The sequence below is a fragment of the Mustela nivalis genome (genome assembly GCF_964662115.1).
Source record: "Mustela nivalis genome assembly, chromosome: 4".
In the NCBI taxonomy this organism is placed as follows: domain Eukaryota; kingdom Metazoa; phylum Chordata; class Mammalia; order Carnivora; family Mustelidae; genus Mustela; species Mustela nivalis.
This window is the reverse complement of record NC_139023.1, coordinates 85,824,828-85,841,893: the sequence shown is the minus strand read 5'-3', so window position 1 is coordinate 85,841,893 and position 17,066 is coordinate 85,824,828. Positions and strand designations below refer to the sequence as shown.

The following is a 17,066-nucleotide window of genomic DNA, read 5'->3' as shown; positions in this document are numbered from 1 at the left end:
CTCTTTATGCTCATTGTGTAGCAGCTAATGTTTTTCCTCCTTTGGATTCTGGAAAAATCACTCCAGCCAACATGGCTGAATTTCGTCTGTTAATTCAGCAGTTTAGGAGCCCTAAAGGACCAGGTGGGAGTCTCAACTTCTAACTTGATGGGATATTGTTACATCTCTCTAGAAAATAAAGCATTCTATCTTTGGCTATTATTATTAAAACTTTCAATCCAACAAAGATAAAGTCAAGGAGACTGAAACAAAAACATTTTGTAAGTTGAAACACTGGGAGTAATTAAAGAGAGACCACCTATTTTCCAGCCCTTTCTTCCTGGTTCCCTTTGTCCTGTGTCCTGGCTACTGAAAAAACAGTATCATAAGTAGTTCAGAGAGTATGCCACTTCCTGTAGGGCAGTTCCCCAACTACACAAAGTATCTTCCCGGCCAGTACTGTAGTTACGTATTTAATAAGCCATTCCACAATTATTTTTATCAGGTCAGCTATGGAGGGCGAGAGCAGATAGTGAAACCAGTGAATCCAATGGGCATTTGACCGTTGCCTTGTTTATTATTATTTTTTCCAATGAATTTACCTCCTTAGAAATGATGATGTATGTAAGATACCATGTTGGTGGATAAAGCATTCATTTAGTATGTATAAATTAATGCACAAAGAGCCGATTGCAGCCAGGGTGGCCAAACCCATACCCAAAATAAACTTCTGTGAGGACAATAACAGTGAAAGGGAGCCAGGTGGCTACCTGTTTCCTTTATGTTAAGGTTGCCCTGGGGGGTGGGGGGGTAGCTCAGTACTGGTTTCTTTTGCTTGGAGATTGGAAACTTAGTAACAGTAGGAGTTAGGGGTTATTTTAACCTTAGCAGAGGAAATCTGTGTTTTACCCATACATAAAACCCCATATCTATAACCTCTTCTTTCACAAGCCAGCTGAGACATGGCTGAGTGAAGGGAACCAACCAATATATACAAAATAGGTAATGTTGATTGAGTACTTTCTTTATGCAGAGTAATCTACTATTGAATATTGACATCAAACACAAGTAACTCCATTCTGTTGGTATATCTTCTGAATGGTCCTCTATAGGACTCTTCCCCAAATTCCCTGTTGCCAATCCTTCAAACTTATTTTTTCCAAGACCCAGACATCTGACTGAGCTGTAACTTATGTCTAGCATTTGAAGAGATCCCTACCTCGGGTTATCTCTTCTAAGAGTCTAAGTGGACATTAAGATATATTTTCTAAAGTTGTGCCCTGTTGTAAGCTTTTCCCATCCCCTGTCAGTCTTGGGTGAGATTGCAAAGAACACTTCAGAACACTGGAGCCAGCATATGTTAAAGAACCGTCTCTAAATGAGGCTTCAATATTTCACCCTCAGCCACCTGGCTTTGGGGAATTGCCACTGAGGTCTTAGATCTCTGTTGGTGAAAGGATAGATGAGAGCTAAGAGTGATTTGCTGGGAGTAGGAAACATCTGCTGGCCTCAAAAAAAAAAAAAAAAAAAGTCACTATTTGCTGAAGAGACCTTATTCCAAAAGTCTTGGGATTTTTCTTGTAATTATCCTATTTTCACAGGCTCCATATAGTGTTTTGATCCACAGGGTTGTGGGAGATAATAACAGAATTAATTGCCATTTAGCCTGGAATTGCTGCCAAATCTTCTCTCCCTCTAGACTCTCACTCAGACTTGAGAGTTATTTTGTCAGTGGGTTAAAATAGAACATTTGGATCTAGAGAGGCTACCAAACAGTGTGGGAGAGGATACAATGTTTAGCCAATACTTTGGAATGAAGATACATTCCTGAACTACTGAAACCCCAGAAACTGAATGGAAAATAGATCTCTGAATTTACTTGGGTTTTAGCTTTCACCCTGTGGCATGTGAACTTCTTTCCAAGACAACCGGAGTACTCGTTACACTTAGTTCACTAATCATATTAGCATCTTATCATCAGTGCAGAGGACCAGAGGGATGTCCTGTGGGATGGTGATGATCAAGTTCTCAGCAGACCAAATTCTGTCATGGGACCAGGGGGTTGGCATAGCCTTGAAAGAAGTTGGTAAAAGTATAATGCTAAAACTTCCAGGTGAAAGAAAACTTTAAGTAGGCATAAAGATAGGGTAGGAGGCATTTTCAGGATTAGTAGGCACTTTCCAGATACCAGGGGTTGTGTTCATTTGTCCCAAGAATGAGATCTCACTTGAAGCAGACCTGCTATGGAGTCACCAACTGAGAAAGCTTGTCAGTCTACTTAGCAGTCAGTCTACTATTATGCTAAAATACTTGTTATTTTATTTTTTCGCATAGGTCATTTCACAAATGATTTAAAAGAGGTTACCATGGAAATAACTGTCTCTCAAACTTCATTTCTGTAATGGTGTTAATCTATTAATCTATTACCCCCAAGTGATAATAGTATTCATTTTGGTTTACAGTTTGGACAATAAGGGAGAAGCTTCAGAGCTTGCACGTATCCTTCCTTTTCCATGATAGCTCCCAGCTACATGGGTCAGAATTCCAGGTTAGAGGATTCTTCTGATTGCTTGGAATACTTATTACAACTATGTGGGTACAACAGCAAATGCACAATCTATTTTGATCTTAAAAGCCCTGTGATCAACTAGCTACGCTTAAAGATTTTTACTGTTTAAACAATTCTGATTATTGATTTGATTCTGATGCCTATTTTGGGAATCATATCTACCTCACCTCTGGTACTTGCTACTTGGTCTTCATTAACCTTGTTTAAATAAGAAAGCCATTTAAAAAATTATTTATTTATTTGACAGAGATCACAAGCAGGTAAAGAAGTAGGCAGAGAGAGAGAGAGGGAAGCAGGCTCCCCACTGAGCAGAGAGCCCAGGACCCTGGGATCATGAACTGAGCCGAAGGCAGAGGCTTTAACCCAATGAGCCACGCAGGCGCCCCAAGAAAGACATTTTCAATAGGGTTTTCTTTCACCTTACTTATGATGTGTAAAGGACAATCACCATGACACTTTGAAAAATGCTATCACTTGTCCCTTGCAAAAGCATTACTTAACAAGGTTCAATGAGTGGTCTCTGGGCCCTTTTGGTAGATATGGTTAGAGCATGGGCAAGCAGATTGAGCATGAAATTTGACTCAACCTACCTATTTTCTGAAGTCTTTGGGTTCTTTCCTGCACATCAAGAAATTCTGGCACCTCAATCTCATTTCATGTAGGAAACCTCTGAGTCCAGGTTTTAGAAAAGCCAGTGAACAAACAAGACTGTTAGCTGCTTAAGGCAAAAATCACTGATCAGTGCAGCCATGTTGATTAATTCAACCTGATCTGGAATTCGTTACCTCCTTCTCTAGTCTAGAAACCTTAGAATCCGTTCCCATGCCTATTATGCAGGTTCTTGATGATCTGAGTTAAAAAAATTTTGCAGTTGTGTTTATCTTTCCCTCTTTAGTTTAACCTCATAAACTAGCAAGTGCTAAGTATGACTGTAATATAAGTAATATAAGTCTGGAAACAATGAATGGTGATAAAGGAGGAAGAAAAGGAGAATTAGCATCCACTGCAAGTTATTTACTTGAAGTGAGATTATTGTAGACTCTTAAAAAAGATAGTTATAATCTCAACATATGGTCGAGGAGGGGCTAATTATTCTGGGGTAGCTCAGTGGTACTTGGCAGTTCAGATATACCCTGTTCTTAAATCCTCATAACTAGAATATCCCCATTCTAGTTATGGCTAGAGGTGGCAAAGCACCAAGCCATCCAAACTTTCACATGAGACATAATATGAATGTAGATTCACCTATGTCATTATTCAGAAACTTGCAGAATCGGACTCTACATGTCATTTTTGGCTATTTCAGACAAAAACATGTGCTGACAAGAGATAAAAAGTCTTCATGGCAATGACATTAGTTCCTTGGTCTCCCACCATGTCTTCAACCAAGAACTTAAAATCTGGATGTTATCCCTTTCTTTAAGGATTCTAGTATGATTGAAACTAGGCAGTCCACCACACAGACTTTATGTTTCTAGTGTCCCTCCATTCTGTTGTAGAATAGCAGACACCTGGCCATCCAAGAGCTCGCCTTCAATCACCATTCCAGTGCTTCTGGTGATTGATTTATCCGATAGCATTCACTCCAACCAGTTGAAGCAGATACTATGTAATTTAAAGAATCTTTAGGAAAGCCAGAGAACCAGGCTTGAGTGATTGCTACACGGTGAGATACAGAGCAGCTTTGAGAACTACGTAAGTCCAACATAAAAATGTTTTGAAGAAAATACTCCTGGTAACACCTTGTTATTGGGAACCTATAGCCATAGGAACTGGATTCTAGAAATTTTATCCCAGCTGACCTGGAAGAAGTAGATGTGTCTGCTTTCCAGGAGATCTAATCTTCCTCTATACGTCCACTGCTCATGTGGTTTGCTTCCATCTTTGAGTTTTGAGTAATGATATCTGCTTGGCAGAAGCTAGATCTTATTAGGAGCCCTAAGCTGCAAGGGAGTCTGGGAGGTGTGTAGTTCTGCTTTTAGCTTCCGTCGTACATCAAGTCAAGCTACAGGGAGGTTGTATAAATGCTGACATACTCAACTTAGTTATCGTTTACACTTGTTAAAGGAGCTGTCAAACCCCTGACCCTTTCCTCCATTTGATTAAACTTAGCAGTTAGCACAGACAGGTCAGGTAGGAGTCAAGGAGGCCGAATCAGCAGTGGGTCATTTCTTCTTAAAAATAAGAAATTTTACAGGAAGAGTGGAGCTATCCACAATGTACTGGAATTATAATACAAAAATAGAAAGCAGATGTGTTAAACATTACAGCAAGGAAGGAAAAGAAGTCAATATTTACAAAACAAAAAACTAATGGCATTTTCCCCCCCTCAATCCTCTAAGGTATGACAATGGTAGAGCCAAGAATAACAAAGAACAGGAACTAGAAAAAATGAATTGCAGTTTCTTTTAATTTTCATTCATATCTAAATCCTCTGTTCTTAGATTTTTAAATAAAAAACAGCAACAGGAACTTAGCTTTAGGCGAAGACTGGAAACAATTCAGGTGGTTATACTTTTCTGAGAACAAGATTTAAGTTTTTCAGGTTCAAATGAGCACAATTCAAAGTAATGTAATGATAACTATGAATGAGTGGTAAGTGTGGGGGTGTATGTGATAACATCCTAAATAGCTAAGATAGTGATTAATTTAGGAACACGTAAATATCTGCTACATTTAAAAAGTTCGAATCATAAAAGTCAGGATATAAAAATTAAAAGGAACTTAAAACCAGTCTAATTTCTTACTGTAAGGAAGAATTCTTCCTACTGCATCCCTGACAAATGATTCATCTTTTGTCACACGGATTCATCCATGTGAACATTTCTGGGAACAAAAAACAAATATCTGCATTGGTTATCAAATGAGAAATGTGCTTAGTTTGGTATAACTTTAAAGTTTGACTGTTATCTAGTGATTATCATTTTGTAAGTTCTTGCAACTTATGTTATCTGTTCTTTGATTGACATAGTTACAAATTTATTAAGGTTCTCAATAAGTGTGAAAAGATTTTTTAAAGCTAATTTCAATGTGTCATACAGCTTCTAATAATCAAAATTAAACACGTTAAGAGGTTTAGCAGCCCTTGGATAGTTTCCAACCTTCCTATCTAAACCCTCCATTTAGTACTCTAACTGAACTAAATAAGGGGCATTGCCAACAGAAATGGTTTCAAACCCCCAAAGGAAATAAAGATCCATTCACGTCTTTTATTTTAAAGCATTATTTATTGAAGAAGAAACGGCAGGGGAACTGGAATGGTTGTTGATTTATAAAGTTCTTTATAAAGTTGATTTATAATGATTTACCAGTTACTGAAAAAATTATGAACTGCACTGATAGCAAAACCCGACATAAATTCGCTTGCATAATATCTGTGAAATTTACCTCTTCCCACTGCGGCAACCCCATTGGTCAAGATTTTTTTGGATCGCAAATAACAGAAAATCATTAAACTGGTTTATTCAAAAGGAGGAATTTATTGGCTCATGTAATTGAAGAGGTATTGATTCAGACATGGCTGAATCCAGGTGCTCAGAGGATACAGTTAATCATCTCTCACTCTGATTCTATCTCCTGCTTTTGGCGGACTCTTCCTCATCGATGGCAATGATAGTCAAGTGCAGCTCCACGTCTATGTGCCACCATTTAATCAGCGACACCAGAAATTTTTAATGCCTCTTTTTAAATAATTACAGCGAAGTTCCTCTGGCTAACTATCCTGAGCGCAACTTGGTTCACACACCTGTTCCTGGAATACTTAACTGTGGCCCGAGACGTCAAATGGGCTGATTTGCTGGTATGGGTGTCCTGCTGGGAAGAGGAAGCAAGAAGTATAACTGCACAACACAAAGCTCCTGGCTGACAGGACAGCGCAGATCCAGCTATTTGCCTAGACAAGGCTTCATCTGCCTGGAGGAAGGGGTATATTTTTCTAATTTGCACAGAGCCATCCTATGGACTAGCTGTGGCTTACGGGCCATGGATGTGCACCACTTGTGGTATGAGTGGGGGAGGGTAGTTCTGTGGATGAAAATCAGGTGCTGTTCCTACACTAAGGAAAAATGGATCCCGGGAAAGCAAAACTGGCAGAGGCACACTACAGAAGAAATGCCATTACACCAAAATCAATATCAATAGCGTAATTCTGAATGTCCACTGAACTCAATTTAAATGTATTCCACTCAGGTCAAGCCAATCCAACAATATTGATCCCTTATTAAATAGGTCAAAAGGTATGTTTGTTTGGTGTGTGTTTGGGTGTGTGGGGGGGTAGGTGTGTAAGGGAGCACTACCAAAACAAAAACAAAAAAAGAAATGAAAAAGGACAGAAGAGACTTGTTCTTCAAAAGTCAAAAGTGTTTTAACTTTAAACTGTCAACTACGAAATTTCTTTTTTCTTTTTAAATGAAATTCTACTTTGCTTTACCAAGTAATTTAAAAATCAAAAATGGCAGAACATAAATCTTCCTTTAGTGGCTTTTTAGCAAAATAACGTGTATATTTAAGTGAATTACACCTCTATTACATGTTCAAAGATAATTATACTCTGGTAAACTTGCAAAATTAAGGGATTTAAAAATAAAGATCTCCTTTATTTTATGTGTCACACGTATATCAACCCTCATTTCCTTAGAGTCTGATACAGCAATCAAATATATATGTTGTAGAAAGTCAGCTTGTGTCTTCAGGTGATCTTTAAATACCGTTTAGCTTTTTAAGAAAACTATTGCTAGTAGCTCATAGCTTGCTAAAAAAAAAAAAAATTGAATTGGCCTGTATTTATGTTAAAACTTAGCCCCCCAACACACACACTCTTTAAGTTCTGTAGAAGTTTTAACAGTGCTTGCATTAACTTTAAACCTTAGGGAAAGCGCAGAATAAACAACCGGCTGATAATGTTATCTAGTCAAAGTAAAACAAAGGATAGGGGAGTGGGGCGAGAGGGTGGGCGGTATCCACAGGCCAAACAGGGATTTGTTTTTCCTTCAGCATTTACAGAGCATCCGCGAGAACCTCCTTCTAAGCCAGAAGTGTTCAGCACCTGAAAAGCATTTAAATCTAGTTTTTTCTCGATTAAAAAAAAAAAAAAAACAAAAACAAAAACAAAACAAAACAAAAAAAACAGAGAGCAAGATTTAAGTGAGTGAATACTTCAGGTTAAATGAGTAAATACTTAGGGGGAAAAAAAAAAGGCTAACCGCCTCTGTGGAACGTTGGAACTTCTTACTGTTTGGGATTTTGTTGTTGTTTTTGTTGTTGTTTTTGTTTTTTTGTTTTTAACTCAGCCGCGGAGCGCACTTTCCTGTTCCTCGCGCAGAAAGGAGGGCCCCCGCGCGCAGGGCCGCGTCCGCCTTCCGGCGCTGGCGGGGGCCGGCGGTGAGGACGGCGAGGAGGCGACGACGGCTGACCGCGACCGCGAGGCCGGCCCGAGCCCGCGAGGCCTGCGTGGCCGGGCGGCCGGGCGGGCTCGCGGCTGCAGGCGGCCCCGCGGCAGCGGGGCGAGGCGCGGCGGGGACCGCCGGCGCGCGTCAATGGGCCCATTCAGGCCGGCGCGGCGCGGGGGTTGAGAAGTTAAGGGGCGGGAGGTGGCGCGCCGGGGCCGCGGCCGCGCTATTTGCATTTCAATGAGACCCGCTTGTTGACTCAGTGCCCGGCGCTTCCGCAGCTCCCACCAGAGTCGGCCTTTGTTGGTTTTAGCTCCGGTCAAGTCCACTTCTTGCAACGGGGGAGCCGCGCGCATTTAGTTTGTGTAGTCAGGCGGAACACTCGACAGGAAGGAAGGAGGAAGGGGTGCTCCGCGCGCCCATTGTCTGGGCCACTGGGCTTAAGCAGCCGAGTGACTATTTAATCTATAAGGTGCACTTGAATCCCTCGCAAATCCGCTCAGTGTGGAGCAGGGGGCACCCAGACTGGGACAGATGGTGCGGAACCCCTTTGTTAAAAATATGGAAATGCGCTTTTTCATTTACTTAAGGTACTCCGCTCTTTTAACTGTTGCTATTCCCCCTAGTTGCATGGTCAGTGCGAGACCCGGAGATGCTAATGGGTCTGGTCAGCTCTGCCTAAGCGCCTCCTTTTTTTTTTTTTTTTTTTTTTAATGTAAGTATTGGAAGTAAGCCTGCTATGTTTGGTCAGCCACCCTTCCCGTGGGGACCCCTTGTACCCTTTTGGGGTCTTCTGAACGTAGGCAGAAAGCGGCTGAAGGAATTCAGAGCCCCTCCCCTCTTTCCTTTTTCACGTTAAACGTCAAATTCAGAGGGGTCAGGATGCTTTCCATTCAACGTGATTTCCCCTCTGGAGGAAGGGGAGAATTTACTGCCTTCAGGGTCTCCTGATGCTTTGTAGTGACCTCTTGGGCCACGGAGTGCGGTGAAGGACGGCCCCCTTGGGTTCCCATAGCTGGAAGGACACCGCCGCAGCTCTGCGAGGCCGCACACGTGTTTCTGCTTCCACAGCTGTGATTTAGAGTATGTGCAACATCAGGCTGTGGAAATGTACACATAAACTTTGCAGCATTTTGGAAAAGTGAAAGACTGCCCATAGAGCCTTTGAGTATGTTGACATTTCACAAAATGGATTTTTCTGATCATCCTGACACTATCAAGGAGTCCATCCATATTCAGTGGGGCTGGGGCTGCATTTAGGAACTTCTGAACACACCCCAAGTCAGTCTGCAATGGGTCAATCAATGAGGTCCACACACATGACCCATTTTTATTGTCCCAGCTTTGGTTTAAAACGTGGCTGTCAAGGTCCCACTGGACTGTTCTAGCCATAGTAATACAAAGCTGTTAAAGGAAAAATGTGAATGGACAAGTGTGTGGTAAAAATCAGGTAATTTCCCATTTTTAGCACAGATTACACAGGAAGCAGATTATTGTCTTGTGGTTTCGAAGGTAGGATAAATGTGACACACTGGAAAATGGATTGTTGAAGTATTTTAGTCTTGAGGTGTTTAAATCTTGGGCATGTTAGTACATTTATGTGAAGAGACAGATGTCTGTTTGGTCTCTAATTCTAATGCAAACATTTGACTGTGTGAAATGCTCACAGTCCATTTTTATTTTTCTTCAAAGGCACTCTTACCTGCCATGTGGCTGCAGACTCCTGTTCTCGTTGCTCTCCCTGAACATCTACAACATATATACAACACCTGGATCTGTGAATTAATTACTATCTAGGCTTTCTAAGTGGCCAAGTGCAAGAGCTTCTGTTTCTTTTTTTTTTTTTAAGATTTTATTTATTTATTTGACAGAAAGAGAGATCACAAGTAGGCAGAGAGGCAGGCAGAGAGAGGGAAGGAAGCAGGCTCCCTACAGAGCAGAGAGCCCGACCTGGGGCTTGATCCGAGGACCCTGGGACCATGACCTGAGCTGAAGGCAGAGGCTTTAACCCACTGAGACACCCAGGCGCCCCAGAGCTTTTGTTTCTTATCAAGTATGTTCTTCCATCGTAGGCGGGAGTCCGTGAATTGACCCTTAACTGTGAATTCCTGCTGCATTTCCCTTTCAGCTGGCCATCGTAGAGCAGGAAAAGAGCCAGAAGCAGGTGACAGCCAGCAGGTGTAGCTTAGAATTCATATTTTTTTGCAGCTAAATCTATCTAAGCTGGTTTCAGTTTATCTTGTTAGAAATTAAAAATGTGGGAGTGGGGGGATAGGTATTTTTACATGCTTAAGCATTGTTCAGTAAACAAATTTTTTCAGAAACTCAAAAGTTAAGGGATAGAGAGCTTTTCTTGGAGTTTTAAAATTTTATAGGTTTCTCTTCCAATGGTGAAAAATGGAATACAGTAATAATAATAATAATAATAATTATTATTATTATTCCATGGACAGCTGTGGGCTTGGGTATATTAAGGTTCTTGACTTTCTTTTGGTTTTATATAATGAGTCTTTTGTTGGACTTCATTACGATGATGGTCCCCCTTTCTCCCCTCACACTCACCAATATTTCTCATTTGGTTTTGGTTGGTAAGTGAATTTTGGTGATGTAACTGTGAAGCCACAAATTCCCTACAGCATTGGAATGAAGTAAAAGGAAAGTATTCCATCTAGCAAAGAGTTTTGGGTTTAGTTGAAACTGCAACTTCATGCTCACTCATAGTTAATAAATGACGGCCTTTCATCTAGCCCAGGGGGATAAGATTGGGCGCTTAAAGCCAGTGGGTTATATGGGACCGCCCTGGGCCTCTACTAAACGTCAGAGAGTAAGATTATGCATTCCCATGGGGAAAGGCCACTTCCACACTTGACCCCGTTCGTGGAAGAGGATTTTGGCCAGTTGGGGCATGAATTCAGATCCTTTAGTTATGAATCAGTTCCTATAAGACTATCATGTCTGGGTTGAAGTTACTCGAATTGAACAGTTATTATTAGTTTGGGCTTGCTGGGATTTGTCCAAAATGGAATAATGTGACATGGTGAACTTCAATATCAGAAAGACCATTATTTATACATGTATATTGTAATCTCTATTCTGGTGTGGACTTAGTTTAGGAAAGATCTCCGAGGCACAAATTGTTTTCCTTAAAAGCAGGTCAAATTACTAACTGCGAAGAATAAAGTATTTCTGTTGCATTTTCCCTGATCTCTGAAGTGACAGGTCTCTTACCTCTCTGAACTCGCCTTAGTTTTCTTTACAGGCTTTTCCCCCCTTCACTTATCCCTTATTGTGCTCTTTTTTTGTCTTTGGTTCTCATCTCTTCTGTATATTCTCCCACAGTGAGATTTCTGGGAGACCTTTCTTGAACATGCTAGGTACCCTCTTGCCTCAAGACCTTTGCACACACTCTTTTCTCTGCTTAGAATGTTATTTCCTCAGATATGGGGATGCCTGGCTTTTTTTTTTTTTAAAGTTGGGTAGTCAAATGTCACCTTTTGAATAAAGCTTCTGTGGTTATCAGTAGAAAATAGCAGATACCCAGTTAGGGCTGGGAATAGGTTGAGGCAAGCAAAGTATGTGGGACACAAAATTTAAGAAGGCAAGTTCAGAGTCAGTAACTGAGAATGTGTGCCTCTTAATATTTGGTACCCTAAGTGGTACCTCACTTGCCTTACATGTCCTAGTCCTACCTGTCCCAGCCCTGTACTTGTATGCAGTCACTCCCTAGTCTCCTAGTTTATTTTTCTTCACAGATATTATACAACTAACATATATAACTAATTATTGTATGTCTCCCCACCCTTGTCCCCACTCAGATGATGTGGGACCTGTGGGAGCAGGGGTCTTGTCTGTTTTGGTTTTTGCTCTATCCCCAGAGTCTAGAACAGAGCTCAGAACTTAGTAGGTATTCATTATGTATTTGTATTTAAATGACTAGAATGTATAAATCACTACCACTCATATTATTGATGAGTCTTAAATGCACAAAAACAAATTTTGTAAATGGACCTTTCACCTTGGATGTCTGTCCCACAAGCTTTTCAAACTCAGAGGGTCCCAAATTGCATTTATTGCTTTTCACTCCCCCAAACTACCTCCCACCTGAATTCTCTTTCCTGACGAGCCAGACCTCCATCCAGCTCAGATCAAAATGCTAGAGATGCAGTAATTCAGGCTTATCAAGTTTGCTCTCTAAATAACTCCACCCTCCTTCTCCCTCCCTGCCCTCCTGCTTTAATTCAGGCTCTCCTCCTTTCCCCCTTGACTGTCACCTTCCAGTGGATCTTGTGGCAAATGGCTTGTCTTCTGCTGAAAACTTCTGCCACTTGGCTGTGAAGTGAGCTCTCTAAACCGCGTAGATCTGATTGTGCCACTTTCTTATCTTACAATCCTTACATGTAGCCCCCTAAGTTTGAAGATATACTTAAAGGCCCTTGGTGATCTGTTTGCGGACTCTCCCCTTGGTTTCAGTTTCCTGCGGTGTCCCCTCCTCTCTTCCTGTTTCATTATCTACCCTTCTCAACACACACACACTTTGTACTCAACTCCCGGAGGACTTGGAAAGTTAGAATCATCTATCCTCTTAAATGCCGCTTTACTATTGCCTGTCTAATCTCTATTTATCCTTCCAACCTCAGTGGAATGGGCAATTTGAACTTTCCTCTACCTGTCATGTTGTTTGGGAATTTTCTGTTTAGTTCCCTGTATCTCCATTATATTGCAAACACCTTAAGAATAGGAACTGAGTGTTTCATATTTGCATATCCAGTATAAAACTGGCCCTCCGTGTTTGTTGAATGAATGTATAAATTCATCTAAAGATTATTTTATGTGGGAGAAGGTATGGGTCTAAATGACTTTTTCCTTACTTGCTATCTATTTATCTATCTATTCCAACAGTATTTTTATTTTTATTATTTTATTATTTTTTTCCAACACTATTTTTAAAAATCCTTCCTTTCTTCCTTCTGTGAGGAGTTTACTTTGCCATATATTACATTCTTACAAATAACTGGACAAAAACTTTCCAGTTTTTCTTTTATCGTCTTGATTTATATATCCACTCCTGAATCATTAATATACCGGCTCAGTCTCCCACAGCCAACTTTTTCCCCCAAAGTATTCTTTGGGCAGTGCCCCTGTTTATTTTCCTAAATATGTTTTGGTGTCATTTTATTGATTTTAATAGAAAAACACATTAAGGGTTTTAATCATAGTAATTATCTGAAAGTTAGCGTAAAAAAAGCAGAACTCTAATTTTTGTTTTTTCATCACAAAGCTGGTTGGTTGCTAGTTTCAGAGTAACCAGATAATAGAAAACCACATCCCAAATGGGCTTCAAGTGAGAGCCACTTTGTAAGTGAATCACTACTTCTGTATGAGAGACTCACTCGTTGTTCCATATGCTCTTCCCTTCTGAGATGACCCAGCCAGCAATCAAATACATTTGTCTTTTTAAGACTTTCTGATGGAGAGTAGCAATGTCTTTCATGTACCCTTTCAGGGTTAGATGGCATATCCTGGATGTAAAGTTGTTTTTTTTTTTTTTTTTTTTTTTGGTCAAATCCTAGTATTTAAATACAAATTCTGCCTGTTTTCTCCGTGGAGATGAAAAACAGCTGGCCACCATCCCTTATCCACACACTCTTCTCATTCCTTCGATTGGTAACAGTGAAATACATCTTTAGCTCAGATTTCTGAAAATTTATTTTGCGGGCCCTTTCAAACATCCATAAATCGTACACAACCATTGGAGCATCTTATGTGATTAATCCTCTGTTGTTTATCTAATGCAAGATGCTGCATACTGTCTGAAACTCCAGCTATAAGAGAGGGCCATGACCTTGGGGGAGTCCGGGCATCATGTTCACTGCATCCTCAGTCTGTCCCATCCCCTTGTTTGTATTTTGGGATTAAAATCACAGTTGTTTTGTTTTTTACCTTCCTTATTTTAACTCCCTTTGTGGTTTTTTTTTTTTTCTTTTTTCTTTTTTCCTCTGGGAATAGAGTCTAAACTTTCTAATTTAGGCAAATGAGTTTATGAGCCCCTGGGGCAAAGATTTCATTCCATCGCCCTGAGGTTAGAAGCAGGGAGATGATTTGGTTCACTGGTTTTTCTTCTGAGTCCATTTCTTTCCAGTTCTCTAGCCCATGATCCCTATCTACCATGGGAGTAGTTAATAATTTTTTTCTCATATCCTCTGGTTTTCAATTAATATGGGCTCAGAGGATTTGATTTAAGGCATGCCTTAAGTTTGTCCAAGCCACATACATGAGCACATAGCTAAAATTTATTTAAGGAAAGCTATTGAAACTGGATAAGGGTGACAAAACTTAGTTGACATTATCATGAAATCATTTAATTTTTAAGCCTGGTTAGTTTTATAAAAATACAGTTTTAAAAAATTACCTAGAACCACAGCAGTGGAAGTCCTCTCCCACTTCCACCTTCGTGTATAATTCCATGCAGTATATATATATATATATATATATATATTTTTTTTTTTTTTTAAGATTTTATTTATTTATTTGCCAGAGAGAGAGAGAGGGAGAGAGAGAGCGCGCGCAAGCCAGCACAGGCAGGCAGAGTGGCAGCAGAGGCAGAGGGAGAAGCAGGCTCCCTGCCGAGCAAGGAGCCCGAAGTGGGACTCAATCCCAGGACGCTGGGATCATGACCCGAGCCGAAGGCAGCTGCTTAACCAACTGAGCCACCCAGGTGTCCCCCATGCAGTATATTTTTTGAAATCGCTTGAGACAGCTGACTTATAAGCCACTGCCAGTCAAAAACAAAAACAAACCAACCAACCCAGTTGATTCACTTGGACCACTGTTTACCTGCTTTCCTCCATTTCTCTGACAGGCAAAAACAGCATCCTTCGCAGAAATCTGAACTGTGCAGGTCAGATTTGAAAACACAAAACAGTTCTACAAAGCAGTGGGTACAACCAGGATGTATGCCCTGGGCTGCGTAGGTCTGGTCCACCATATATGCTGGGTTTGTAGGAGACGAAACAGAACAGAATGTGTTCTTCCACAGGAATGACTTTGGAAAACTCTATACTTACATCAGGTTTGCTGCTATTACTGAAGATTCTTTTTTTTTTTTGTTTTTTCGCTTTTGGAACTTTCCTCTAGGAAATGCCTTTAGACGTTCTAACCCAAAGTATTTCCTAAATCTGTCCATTTATTGTCATCCCTACAGCCCATGTCCTAATTTAGCTGTTTACCATCTCTTAATCTTGGCTATGGAAACATCTCACTAGTTTTATGCCCAGTTTTTATATTCCTGCAGTTAATTCTCCATGCTATTGCTGAGTTATCCTTTTTCCCCTGACAATATCCCTTAGCATGACATTCAGAGTTTTCCACAGTCTGACCTTGTATTACTTCTCTAGACTTTCCTTCTCATTATATTCATATATCCCGTTTTCAGGCAGTTATTAAAAGCTAGAAGCTAGACGGAGTCTACATCCCCATTTGCCTGAAAGTCTAGGTTGACACCTGCTTCCTGAGGTCCTGTCTGGTTTAACATATTCAGTGCTTTCAAAACTGTCCTCGTTTGGATGATAAGTTGTATGGTCCTGCCTTTGTTTTTTAAAAGCTTTAATGAAACATACTCAGGCATCATTAAGATCACCCACTGAACATATAGAACTCAGTGGTTTATGGTGTATGTGCAGGGTTGTGAATCCATCACCATAATGCAATTTTAGAACATTTCCATCACCTCCAAGAGAAACTTTGTACCCATCGGCAGTTACTTTCCATCTCCCCCCTCCCTTCCATCGTACTTCTTAGCCTTAGGTAACCACTGATCTACTTTTTTTCTCTACAAAGCTGCTTATTCTGAATGTTTAAAATAAAAGATATAGGGTGCCTGGGTGGCTCAGGAGGTTAAGCCTCTGCCTTTGGCTCAGGTCATGGTCTCAGGGTCCTGGGATCAAGCCCTACATCGGGCTTAGCAGGGAGCCTGCTTCCCCCTCTCTCACTCTGCCTGCTGCTCTGCCTACTTGTGATCTCTCTCTCTCTTTGTCAAATAAATACAATCTTTGAAAAAAATTAAAATAAAAGATATTATACAACATGTGTGTATGTGTATGGCTTCCTTCACTCTGTGTAATGTTTTTTGATGTAGCGAGGATCATGCATCTGTACGTAATTCCCTCCTATGATCAAATAATGTTCCACTGTATGGAGATACCAATTTTTTTAATCCATTCATCAATTGAACATTTGGATTAGTTCTATTTTTTGACTTTTATGAATAATGCTGCTATGAACATTAGCGTACAAGTCTTTGTGTGGATATGTATTTTCATCTCTCTTGATTATACCTAGGAGCAGAATGGCTTGGTCATATGGTAACTCTAAGTATAACGTCCTGAGGAATTACCAGTGTTTTCCAAAGCATCTGCATCGTTTAATCGTCCCCACTAATAATATATGAGGGTTCCAATTTTTCCATGTCTACACCAATACTTATTATTGTCTTTTTTTCCTTTTTGTTTTTTATGATTGCAGTCTTACATGTAAAGTGCATTTGCCTAATAAGTAATGGCGATCATCTTTTCGCGTGCTCATTAGCCGTTCACTTATCTTCTTATCTTCAGGTATTTAGAGAAATACCTGCTTAAATCCTTTGCCTATTTTTAAATAGGGTAGTTTGTTTTTAAATTGTTAAGTTGTAAGAGTTCTTTATATGTTCTAAGTAGAAGTATATCAGGTATATGAGTTGCAAATATTTTCTCCCTTGTCTGTGGGTTACCTCCTCACTTTCTTCATGGTGTCCTTTGAAGCACAAATGTTTTTCATTTTGACTTAGTCTAATTTGCCAATATTCTCTTTGATGGGTTATGCTTTTTGGTCATATCTAAGAAATCATCGCCTAATGCAAGGTCACAAAGATTTACTTATGAGTTTTCTTCTAAGAATTTTATGATTTTAGATCTTCCGTTTAGGTATTTAATGAGTTACTTTTTGTGTGCGGTGTGAAGTTAAGGGTCCAAATCATGTTTTGCATGTGAATTTTCAGTTGTTCCACACCATATGTTGAAAAGACTATTCTTCCCCCAGGGAATTTTTTTGGACCCCTACCTCTGTGCATTTTTATGGTTTAATTATTTATATTATTA

At 40.2% G+C, this 17,066-nt stretch overlaps 1 protein-coding gene across 1 annotated transcript; it reads right to left on the bottom strand.

The window, feature by feature from the left end:
• Nucleotides 1–5,755: 5,755 nt before the first annotated feature.
• On the bottom strand, nucleotides 5,756–8,614 carry LOC309862674 (uncharacterized protein). Its single transcript, XM_082726809.1, has 2 exons — nucleotides 7,750–8,614; nucleotides 5,756–7,592 (listed from the first exon to the last, which is right to left on the bottom strand). Exon 1 carries the CDS (start codon nucleotides 8,289–8,291, stop codon nucleotides 7,833–7,835), a length of 459 nt encoding a protein of 152 aa, XP_082582935.1. The 5' UTR covers nucleotides 8,292–8,614; the 3' UTR covers nucleotides 5,756–7,592; nucleotides 7,750–7,832.
• Between the last annotated feature and the right edge of the window lie 8,452 nt (nucleotides 8,615–17,066).